Consider the following 12,355-nt stretch of genomic DNA (forward strand, 5'->3'; position numbering starts at 1 on the left):
ACCTTATACACACAAGTGTAAAGGAATGAATAAGAATATGTACATATAAATATATGGATGAGCGATGGCCGAACGGCATAGGCAAGATGCAGTAGATGGTATAGAGTACAGTATATACATATGAGATGAGTAATGTAGGGTATGTAAACATTATATAAAGTGGCATTGTTTAAAGTGGCTAGTGATACATTTATTACATCAATTCTTTCATTATTAAAGTGGCTAGAGTTGAGTCAGTATGTTGGCAGCAGCCACTCAACGTTAGTGACGGCTGTTTAACAGTCTGATGGCCTTGAGATAGAAGCTGTTTTTCAGTCTCTCTGTCCCAGCTTTGATGCACCTGTACTGACCTCGCCTTCTGGATGATAGCGGGGTGAACAGGCAATGGCTCGGGTGGTTGTTGTCCTTGATGATCTTTTTGGCCTTCCTGTGACATCGGGTGGTGTAGGTGTCCTGGAGGGCAGGTAGTTTGCCCCCGGTGATGCGTTGTGCAGACCTCACTACCCTCTGGAGAGCCTTACGGTTGTGGGCTGAGCAGTTGCCGTACCAGGCGGTGATACAGCCCGACAGGATGCTCTCGATTGTGCATCTGTAAAGGTTTGTGAGTGTTTTTTGGTGACAAGCCGAATTTCTTCAGCCTCCTGAGGTTGAAGAGGCGCTGCTGCGCCTTCTTCACCACGCTGTCTGTGTGGGTGGACCATTTCAGTTTGTCCGTGATGTGTACGCCCGTGGAACTTAAAACTTTCCACCCTCTCCACTACTGTCCCGTCGATGTGGACGGGGGGCCGCTCCCCCTGCTGTTTCCTGAAGTCCACGATCATCTCCTTTGTTTTGTTGACATTGAGTGTGAGGTTATTTTCAGGCTATTTACAGATATGATGAATCACGCTTCACCATCTGGCAGTCCGACAGATGAATCTGAGTTTGGCGAATGCCAAGAGAATGCTACCTGCCCGAATGCATATTGCCAACTGTAAAGTTTGGTGGAGGAGGAATAATGGTCTGGGCTGTTTTTCATGGTTCTGGCTAGGCCCTTTAGTTCCAGTGGAGGGAAATCTTAAAGCTACACCATACAATTACATTCTAGACGATTCTGTGCTTTCAACTTTGTGGCAACAGTTTGGGGAAAGCTCTTTCCTGTTTCAGCACAAAAGCGAGGTCCATACAGAAATAGTTTGTTGAGATCGGTGTGGATGAACTTGACTGGCCTGCACAGAGCCCTGACCTCAACCCCATCGAATGTCTTTGGCATGAATTGGAATGCCGACTAAGAGTCAGGCCTAATCACCCAACATCAGTGCCCGACCTCACTAATGCTCATGGCTGAATGGAAGCAAGTCCCCACACCAATGTTCCAACATCTAGTGGAAAGCCTTCCCAGAAGAGTGAATGCTGTTATAGCAGCAAAGGGGGGACCAACTCCATATTAATGCCCATGATTTTGGAATGAGATGTTTTATGTGCAGGTGTCCACATACTTTTGGTCATGTAGATGTGGAGAGAGAGAAAGGGAGAGCGAGAGAGAGAGGAGGGGGGGAGAGGAGAGAGAGAAAAGGAGAGCGAGAGGGGGGGAGAGCGAGACAGAGGGAGTTACTACTCTGCAGGAATTTTAATTAAACCCTCTTGCTGTTTGGGGTTTTCGGCTGGGTTTCTGTATAGCACTTTGTGACATTGGTTGATGTAACAAGGGCTTTATAAATACATTTGATTGATAGTGCATGTAGCTTGCTCTCCGTCAAGCCTCCAGCAGCATAATGTAATAACATCAAACATTTAACAGAATCAATCAACAGTCCATTGGCAGGGCAGTGGTTCCAATCATGACAGTATTGTCCCCAAGGCTCTGTGACTAGGGAATATAATGGGCTTTTGGTACAGAGGCCTTTTCAATCATTAATCTATGGTGCTGGGAGACAGGGGGACCCCAGCTAGATTTGTACCCAGCAGAGAGAGGGGAGCCTGGGGGTGGCCTTCTGTGATCTCAACATTTCAGATTGGTCAGTCCCCTCAGTAAAGGTACAACACATTCATTTACCGAGAAGGGCTGAGAAGGTCAGTCTCCACAGACTGACTGCTTGTGGAAGGCCAAGGGACAGGGTATTCATTCTTCTATATACTGTACACTACACCCAGCCTACACCCTTGGCTTTTTAGCTGGAGGATAGGGGCCAGCTTTGTATAAGCCCACACCCTTGGCTTTTTAGCTGGAGGATAGGGGCCAGCTTTGTATAAGCCAACACCCTTGGCTTTTTAGCTGGAGGATAAGGGGCCAGCTTTGTATAAGCCCACACCCTTGGCTTTTTAGCTGGAGGATAAGGGGCCAGCTTTGTATAAGCCCACACCCTTGGCTTTTTAGCTGGAGGATAAGGGGCCAGCTTTGTATAAGCCAACATCCTTGACTTTTTAGCTGGAGGATAAGGGGCCAGCTTTGTATAAGCCCACATCCTTGGCTTTTTAGCTGGAGGATAAGGGGCCAGCTTTGTATAAGCCAACATCCTTGGCTTTTCTCCTGAAGGACATGATTCCATTGCACCACAACACTTTTTATTTTGTCTTCAGATGACTGTGGGCTGAAAACTAATTTCTCTCCTAGCAAAGGATGATATTTCTGACCTGTCAGCAATGCATTTTATTAGAGAAGAGGCAGAGTGGAGAGAGAGAGGGGGAGGGTGAGAGAGAGGGGGAGGGTGAGAGAGAGAGGGAGGGAGAGAGAGGGAGGGAGAGAGAGAGGGGGGAGGGGGAGGGAGAGAGAGAGGGGGAGAGAGAGAGGGAGAGAGAGAGGGGGGAGGGGGAGGGAGAGAGAGGGGGAGGGAGAGAGAGAGGGGGAGAGAGAGAGGGAGGGAGAGAGAGAGGGGGGGAGGGAGAGAGAGAGGGGGAGAGAGAGAGCGAGAAAGGGAGAGGGCATTAACACTGCAGGAATTTTAATTAAACCTTCCCTCTCAGTGAAGGCAGAGCGCTGTGGTGAGAACCTAGAGTGAGAGGTTGAGGGTCACACCTATGAGCTGCTGGAATTGTTTAGCAGGAAGCTCACATATAAAAACACACAGTAACAGACGTTCCATTCCATCCAACGCTCTAGAATCTAAGAGGTGCATTCTTGGGTTCTAATATGAACAGTCATGGACAAAGAAGAATCAAGACTCTCGCCTTCGGTTGTGACTTGTCCTTGGTTGCTCAGCAACTCTCATGTATGGTTGAAAGAAACACTGTCTATAGTACAAAAGGCAGTCAGCGAATGCTGGGTATTCACATTTTGCACAGTAGAACATATTTTCTAAGAGGAAAGCATGCTTCCAGATAGATAGACACTGGATGGTATTTTGGTGGATATTTTTCTCCTCGTATATCCTTTTTTTATTTTGCGATGTTCATGTTATGATCAGTGGACTGACGTTCACTGTATATTTCAGCTATCTGTCAGTAGAGGGCACTAAATCGGACCAAAAGGTTTATTTCAGACGCTGAACACTGGTCCATGTCCGGTGAAAACCGGGCTAACATTAGGAACCTGTCCTATTCTCCAGTTGTGATCCTTACAGAGTTGTCCATCCAGAAGCTGGGCTACCAGTAGAGGGTCTTTCTAGAGTGGATTGTCAGCACATCTCGAACTACAGTCCAGATCCTCCTTCCACAGCATCCTCGTTCTCAGACGTGTGAATCCTGGCTGGAGGTTGCCAAGTAACCACAGATCCCAAGGGCACCAATGCTCCCTCAACCAATCTGTACTTGTCAATAGACTTCATTCGTGCACGGTGCTTTTTGTAAGGTTTGTTTGAGGTACAGTATTTATTTAGCTACATAAGAAAATACTATTTTATGTAAATGGGGAGGATTATTAATAAGTGCTGTTAGCACCATGGCAACAATAATAGCATTATCCTCAAGCATCTTTTCTAACCCTATGGACTATTTATCAAGCCTGTTGGATTGAACCTGAGGGCTCTCTTCTCCCAGTACAGTGGGGGAACCAGAACCACATCAACCCTGGCTGACTAGATGGATAGAACCTGTTTTAGCAGGGACAATACAAGGAGGAGTCCTTTTTATATATCTCTCCATGGGTTGGCCTCTTGGCCTAGAGACAGACATAGTTGGAATACCATCCCCAGTAAATGAAGCCTCTCAGCAGCAGAGGAGCTGCTACCAGCAGAGACAATGGACGTCTGTTATCCCACAGTCAGGCAGTCCAAATATCAACACACTGCAATGTGCACCGTGACTGTAACGGTATGAACGTGGCAGTGTTCCAAATGGCACCCTTTTAGTTAGTGCACTGTTTTTGACCAGGGAATCTGGTCTAAAGTAGTGCACTATAGAGAGAATAGGGTGCCATTTGGGACACGACCTGTGACCTTACATTGAGATAAAGAACCTTATTGTTGGTGAACTGAAACCCCATATAATCCAGCCTGGATAAAACCCGGACAAAAAGTGACAGTTCAAAAAACAACGAAGTCTGTGGGCAAAAATTGGGTCAACTAAAATCCAGACTCATTAAATTCAGACTCATCAAATCTCAGAACAATGAGAAAAGAGTGGGTTTGCAATGGGGACAGAATAGGATGAGTCATTCAACAGCCATCTGTAGTCATAGATGGTCTATGGTCCCTGAGGACACTAAGGAGCAATGGGCCTAAGTAAGTAAGAGATTCTGTAGACGGCGTACAATCCATATTCATACCTGGCATGTCAACTCATATAAACAAATATTATATTATACTATAGGTCTACTATATTTATATGCTGGGGCTCCCGAGTGGTGCAGTGGTCTAAGGCACTGCATCTCAGTTCTAGAGGTGTCACTACAGACACCCTGGTTCAAATCCAGGCTGTATCACAACCGGCCGTGATTGGGAGTCCCATAGGGTACCGCACAATTGGCCCAGCGTCGTCCGGGTTTGGCCAGTGTAGGCTGTCATTGTAAATAAGAATTTGTTCTTAACTGACTTGCCTAGTTAAATAAAGGTTAAATATGTTTTTTATTTTATTTTATTTGATTGTATTCACTGAATGAAGTCCACAAAGACACTACAGTGAATACTGTAGCATTTAATATATCATACTGTAGTATTTACAGTTAATACTAGTATAAATAATGTAGTGAAAAAAAATACTATACAATATACTATGGTAATTAATGTAGTGTTTTTGTGGATTGGAGTATACTGTAATATTTACAGTAGTGTTTTTGCATACTGTAATATATTCTAGTAATTACTGTAGGATTTTTGGGGACATTACTGTAGTATTTTGGTTTTAATATCTTTGACATAGAAGTGGGGGGCTTTCTCCTTGAGGAAAGCAACTGGAGAAAAACAAATAGCAAAATGTTCCATAAACTGTAGGTAGGTCTGGGTTCTGCCAGGAGAGTTCAGAGCTTCTGCTCTTTTCTATATCTATAGGGAACACAATATATGGTCTAGACTTGGCATGTAGGTTTCTCCCTTACGAGTGGTACAAGTAAGGATACGGAGGGGAAAAGTGTAGTGTTTTTGCGGACATTACTGTAGATTTTACTACTGTTTTTTTTGTGTGGATAATACTGTAGTATTTATTGTAGTATTTTACAGCATACTACAATTAGGTGATAATGCCCGAGAAGCTGGTGTTTGGAGGATATATTGATATGGTGTTGTTAAGCCCGAGATTAAGTCTATACTGTAGAATACGTACATTTTATAGTAAGTACTACACATGATCGAGGGATACTACAGTATGTAGTATAGTATTCTACAGTATACTACAGTTTACAATATAATTATATAGTAAATACTATAGTATACTACAGTTTACAATAGAATTCTATAGTAAGTACTATAGTATTCCATAGTAAACTGTAGTATTTTTCATATGGGAATATCCACAGCAATATGTAACAACACAACCCCAGTGTAAATCACTTACAGTAAATCATTTACATCAGATTTCAATGCTTCAGATTTGATCCCACTGTCCACACAATTTAAAGTCCAGCTGCCTGCGAGCTAAGTGGCTGAACCGTGCGGAACTAGAAAATCATGTTAGAAAAACAAGGTTCTTGTTCCAGAGGTTGGTCCAGTGGTTAACCCTCCATTTCACACCGTCTCTACAAAGAACAACAAAAATACCAAAGGGAAGTGGAGTTCCCCTTTAAACAAGCAAAAACAAGGTTCTTGTGTAACAAGCTATAAAATGAGGTGTCACCCACACTGGTGAATAGCATATTCTATCCTACACGGGGTGTGTGTGTGATGTGTTGCACCCACCCTGATGAATAGCATCTTCTCTCCAAAGCGGTAGCGGCCCTGGGCCTGTCTCTCCACACAGAACTTATTGGAACACTTGCAGGGAGGGTCCTCCGAGATATGCTTCACCTGACACACACACACACACTTTAAAATACTTGATTTGAAGACACAAATTCGCATTTCAGGACAGATATCTGGACCCCTAGGGAAACAGACAGCACCTTCTGAACCCCTGGGGAAACAGACAGCACCTTCTGAACCCCTGGGGAAACAGACAGCACCTTCTGGACCCCTGGGGAAACAGACAGCACCTTCTGGACCCCTGGGGAAACAGACAGCACCTTCTGGAACCCCTGGGGTAACAGACAGCACCTTCTGGACCCCTGGGGAAACAGACAGCACCTTCTGAACCCCTGGGGAAACAGACAGCACCTTCTGGAACCCCTGGGGAAACAGACAGCACCTTCTGGACCCCTGGGGAAACAGACAGCACCTTCTGGAACCCCTGGGGTAACAGACAGCACCTTCTGGACCCCTGGGGAAACAGACAGCACCTTCTGAACCCCTGGGGAAACAGACAGCACCTTCTGGACCCCTGGGGAAACAGACAGCACCTTCTGGACCCCTGGGGAAACAGACAGCACCTTCTGAACCCCTGGGGAAACAGACAGCACCTTCTGGACCCCTGGGGAAACAGACAGCACCTTCTGAACCCCTGGGGAAACAGACAGCACCTTCTGGACCCCTGGGGAAACAGACAGCACCTTCTGGAACCCTGGGGAAACAGACAGCACCTTCTGAACCCCTGGGGAAACAGACAGCACCTTCTGAAACCCTGGGGAAACAGACAGCACCTTCTGGAACCCTGGGGAAACAGACAGCACCTTCTGGACCCCTGGGGAAACAGATAGCACCATCTGAACCCCTGGGGAAACAGACAGCACCTTCTCCTCCACACAGCAAGGCTGCCATGACTGCTGATACAGAGCAGTACCTCTCTATCCTCATCTTATGTAGGCCTGTTATCTGAAGGCCAGGTACAGTCAGCGTGTAAACATGACCCAGACTGCTATCTGAAGGCCAGGTACAGTCAGCGTGTAAACATGGCCCAGACTGCTATCTGAAGGCCAGGTACAGTCAGCGTGTAAACATGACCCAGACTGCTATCTGAAGGCCAGGTACAGTCAGCGTGTAAACATGACCCAGACTGCTATCTGAAGGCCAGGTACAGTCAGCGTGTAAACATGACCCAGACTGCTATCTGAAGGCCAGGTACAGTCTGCGTGTAAACATGACCCAGACTGCTATCTGAAGGCCAGGTACAGTCAGCGTGTAAACATGACCCAGACTGCTATCTGAAGGCCAGGTACAGTCAGCGTGTAAACATGGCCCAGACTGCTATCTGAAGGCCAGGTACAGTCAGCCTGTTTAACGTGACCCAGACTTCCCAATATCGCCACAGCAAGCCTACACTGATATCCAAGGCTGTTCAGGTGTGATGAGGGGCTGGTATTGAAGCATCTCCTCAGAAAAGGTCTGTTAAGGTGTGATGAGGGGCTGGTATATAAGCATCTTGTCAGAAAATATCTGCTCCATGTAACAGTCATGTGAACAGCCTACCTCCAGAATCAGCACCTCTCTCTGGAACAGCCTACCTCCTGAATCAGCACCTCTCTCTGGAACAGCCTACTTCCTGAATCAGCACCTCTCTCTGGAACAGCCTACCTCCTGAATCAGCACCTCTCTCTGGCCTCCAACAACATTAACCATCATTCTAAACATAACCCTTAACCCTCTAGAAATAGCATTTCACCTTGTGGGGACTAACACAATATCCCCAGTTGGTCAAGTGTCTTGTTTGTTTACTATTCTTGTGGAGATTTCTGTTATAGTTAAACACCAGATTAGTAGGGAGGTCAATAAGGGTCTAAAACCACCACAAATTACTGGTAATCCTCAGAAATTCCCAGAAATATCCATGGAAAAGTTCAGTATTTCTTGAAATTCAGGGAATTTTACAACCCAACTCACTGCATCATCCAACAGCTTCCCTGTGCTCTTCTGGCTAGACGACGAGCACTTGGTAGGAGAGGGGGATGGGGGGTTTGGAGAGGGGAATGGGGGGTTTGGAGAGGGGGATGGAGAGGGGGTTGGAGAGGGGGGATGAGGGGGATGGAGAGAGGGAGACAGGTGAAGGTAGAGGTGCTAACTCCTCCTGTTCTATCTCCTTCTCCAGCTTGATAAGCCCTGGAGGCTCCACGTTGTACCTAAAGAAAGAGACAATGGGAAAATCAGTTTACATTAAGGTATACATTACTTAAGGGATAATCAACGAGGGGCTACGCATTCTATGGAAAATCATTAACAACGTGGAAGGAGTGTTCCTCAGCAGAGAATAATAAACAACATGGAAGGTGTGTTCCTCAGCAGAGAATAATAAACAACATGGAAGGAGTGTTCCTCAGCAGAGAATAATTAACAACATGGAAGGTGTGTTTGACAACGCCTCAGCAGAGAATAATTAACAACATGGAAGGTGTGTTCCTCAGCAGAGAATAATAAACAACATGGAAGGTGTGTTCCTCAGCAGAGAATAATAAACAACATGGAAGGTGTGTTCCTCAGCAGAGAATAATAAACAACATGGAAGGTGTGTTCCTCAGCAGAGAATAATTAACAACATGGAAGGTGTGTTCCTCAGCAGAGAATAATAAACAACATGGAAGGTGTGTTCCTCAGCAGAGAATAATAAACAACATGGAAGGTGTGTTCCTCAGCAGAGAATAATAAACAACATGGAAGGTGTGTTCCTCAGCAGAGAATAATAAACAACATGGAAGGTGTGTTCCTCAGCAGAGAATAATTAACAACATGGAAGGTGTGTTCCTCAGCAGAGAATAATAAACAACATGGAAGGTGTGTTCCTCAGCAGAGAATAATAAACAACATGGAAGGTGTGTTCCTCAGCAGAGAATAATAAACAACATGGAAGGTGTGTTCCTAAGCAGAGAATAATAAACAACATGGAAGGTGTGTTCCTAAGCAGAGAATAATAAACAACATGGAAGGTGTGTTCCTCAGCAGAGAATAATAAACAACATGGAAGGTGTGTTCCTCAGCAGAGAATAATAAACAACATGGAAGGTGTGTTCCTCAGCAGAGAATAATAAACAACATGGAAGGTGTGTTCCTCAGCAGAGAATAATAAACAACATGGAAGGTGTGTTCCTCAGCAGAGAATAATAAACAACATGGAAGGTGTGTTCCACAACGCACCAGCTGAGTGGAAATGACCTTTCACAGAGTTGCATTATTTTCCATCTCTTTTATACCATGGCTATAATTTAACACATTTTCCGCTAGAAATGTGTACAACAGCCACTGAAGTAGCTAACAAGTTAAGCTACAGTAGTTGCCGTGGTAACCAAACCGACTTGCTAGTGTGGCTAACCAAACCATCAGTCATAGCTTGCTATTACGAAAATCGAATACAACAATGCCAATAATATTTTCAATTTGACTTTTGCTTTTCAAAAGCAGCTCAAACATAGAACATTTAAGAACCATAGCCTTTTTAATTCTACCGTGAAAATATACTGTGTGTTATAGGAAAATTACGCTCTAGAATGCCCTTCGAGCCAATCAAAAACAAGTATTCAACAATGCAATGGTTTAAAGTGGCCTAGGGTGGTCTGGCAGTCAAAGCCATTGTCTTTTAGATCTATATACCACTGCAGCATGGGGTTGAATCTGGCCCACTGCCATTTCAGCACACAGATTATATATACCACTGCAGCATGGGGTTGAATCTGGCCCACAGCCATTTCAGCACACAGATTATATATACCACTGCAGCATGGGGTTGAATCTGGCCCACTGCCATTTCAGCACACAGATTATATATACCACTGCAGCATGGGGTTGAATCTGGCCCACTGCCATTTCAGCACACAGATTATATATACCACTGCAGCATGGGGTTGAATCTGGCCCACAGCCATTTCAGCACACAGATTATATATACCACTGCAGCATGGGGTTGAATCTGGCCCACTGCCATTTCAGCACACAGATTATATATACCACTGCAGCATGGGGTTGAATCTGGCCCACTGCCATTTCAGCACACAGATTATATATACCACTGCAGCATGGGGTTGAATCTGGCCCACTCCCATTTCAGCACACAGATTATATATACCACTGCCATTTCAGCACACAGATTATATATACCACTGCAGCATGGGGTTGAATCTGGCCCACAGCCATTTCAGCACACAGATTATATATACCACTGCCATTTCATCACTCTCTCAATCCAATTTAAAAAATATATATTTTAGGAGTGGGACTGCCTCACTCCTTTAGATTTGATATTTTTACAGACTGAGGGATAATCATTTCTGAGAGGATGTAATCAAAAGGATAATCAAACTTTATTTAAATACACATGTATATAATATATAAACATACTGTAACGCCCTGGCCATAGAGAGGGGTTTTTGTTCTTTATTTTGGTTAGGCCAGGGTGTTACATTGGGTGGGCGTTCTATGTTAATTTTTCTATGTTTTTGTATTTCTTTGTTTTGGGCCGTGTGTGGATCCCAATCAGGCACAGCTGTAGTTCGTTGTTGCTGATTGGGAGTCACACATAAGTAGCCTGGTTTTCCTTTGGGTTTTTGTGGGTGATTGTTTTCTGTGTAGAGTTAATCCTGACAGGACTGTTTTGCTGTCGTCTTTTGTTTATTTTTGTAGCGTTCTCTTTTTCAATTAAAATTCTAATGATGAACACATCCTCCGCTGCACCTTGGTCTAATTCTGACGACGGCCGTTACACATACATACAAATTCAATTGATATTGAAGGCATTTTAATTGAATCATTTTTAATAAAAAAGGGAAAATCCCTCATCAATTCTTTCTTACCGAGATGCTATCCTTCCCAGCTGGAGGAGACACAGACACACTTCCCGTGGCTGTTTGTGAAGAACTAATAGGAGAAATCAATATAAATGAATTAATTAAGTGAATGATCTTCCTTGCAACACATCTCAATTGACCAGGTGGTAATATTATCTCATTGAAACTGTGTTAAAGTGGTTTAAAACTCCTATACGCACATGCCAATGGGTATGAGAGGAAATGAGAAGTGTTGTTTGTTAAAGATTGCCTTTTTAATATTGGTGTGGTAGCTTAAGGTGAACATGAGTGTGGGGCTTAAAACAGCTACAGGAAATATTTTTGTTTGGGGGGGGGGAAGATCGACAAAACAGGAATTTCTAGACTAAAACTAGATTTCCACGAACACAGTGACAGACAGTGGGAGGATCGATGGGAATAATGACGTGTGACACAGCACACCATGCATCATGGCAGCAATAGCTCTCCAAACCTGTTGTCGTACAGCTACACCGTGATGATACACTATTCAATCCATCACAGGGAAAAGAAGGCCAGAAGGAGAAAGAACAGGACAGTTAGCTACCCTGTTGTAACGCACTGTGGTTGTGACCACAGTGGACAACATTTACGTCATTTAGCAGACGCTCTTATCCAGAGCGACTTACAGTAGTGAATGCATACATTTCATTTCTAAACATCTTTTTTATTTGATTTTTTTCTGTGCTGGCCCCCCGTGGGAATCGAACCCACAACCCTGGCGTTACAAACACCATGCTCTACCAACTGAGCTACAGGGAAGGACAATGAAGTTCTATTCCATTCTAGTCCTAAATGATCCAGATTTTTTTTCTTCACTGAATAATAAAATGTCTAGGAGCGTAGCTGGCTGGGGTTGAAAACAGAGAGGAATAAACCAATCGTCAGCCAGAAAACCGACCAGGAGAGAGAGAAAAAACATGAGAATCGTCTGCACCTCTACCGCTGACGTGGCCTACATCAATCAGGTTTATTCTCATGCATATTTCAAGACATGATCTGAGATCATCTTCACATTAAATTCAGACTTGTGTTCCAAATGGAACACTATTCCCTATATAGGGCACTACTTTTGACCATGCCATAGGGCTCTGATTCAAAGCAGTGCACTATATAGGGAATAGGGTGCCATTTGGGACATAGACACATAATGCAGAACCTAGGAACTGACGTAGACTTTAACAGCATAGA

At 44.4% G+C, this 12,355-nt stretch overlaps 1 protein-coding gene and 1 non-coding gene across 2 annotated transcripts in view; both read right to left on the bottom strand.

The window, feature by feature from the left end:
- Window positions 1-12,355, bottom strand: part of LOC106584757 (growth arrest-specific protein 2) — a 66,911-nt gene that overhangs the window by 5,731 nt on the left and 48,825 nt on the right. Inside the window, 4 exon segments of the mRNA XM_045706300.1 lie at window positions 6,246-6,353; window positions 8,259-8,397; window positions 8,399-8,494; window positions 11,153-11,216. Of these exon segments, the coding sequence (XP_045562256.1) occupies window positions 6,246-6,353; window positions 8,259-8,397; window positions 8,399-8,494; window positions 11,153-11,216 (407 nt within the window).
- Window positions 11,854-11,930, bottom strand: trnat-ugu (transfer RNA threonine (anticodon UGU)). Its single transcript has one exon. It is a non-coding gene; the product is annotated as a tRNA-Thr (tRNA).

This window comes from Salmo salar, chromosome ssa23 (genome assembly GCF_905237065.1).
Source record: "Salmo salar chromosome ssa23, Ssal_v3.1, whole genome shotgun sequence".
Lineage (NCBI taxonomy): Eukaryota > Metazoa > Chordata > Actinopteri > Salmoniformes > Salmonidae > Salmo > Salmo salar.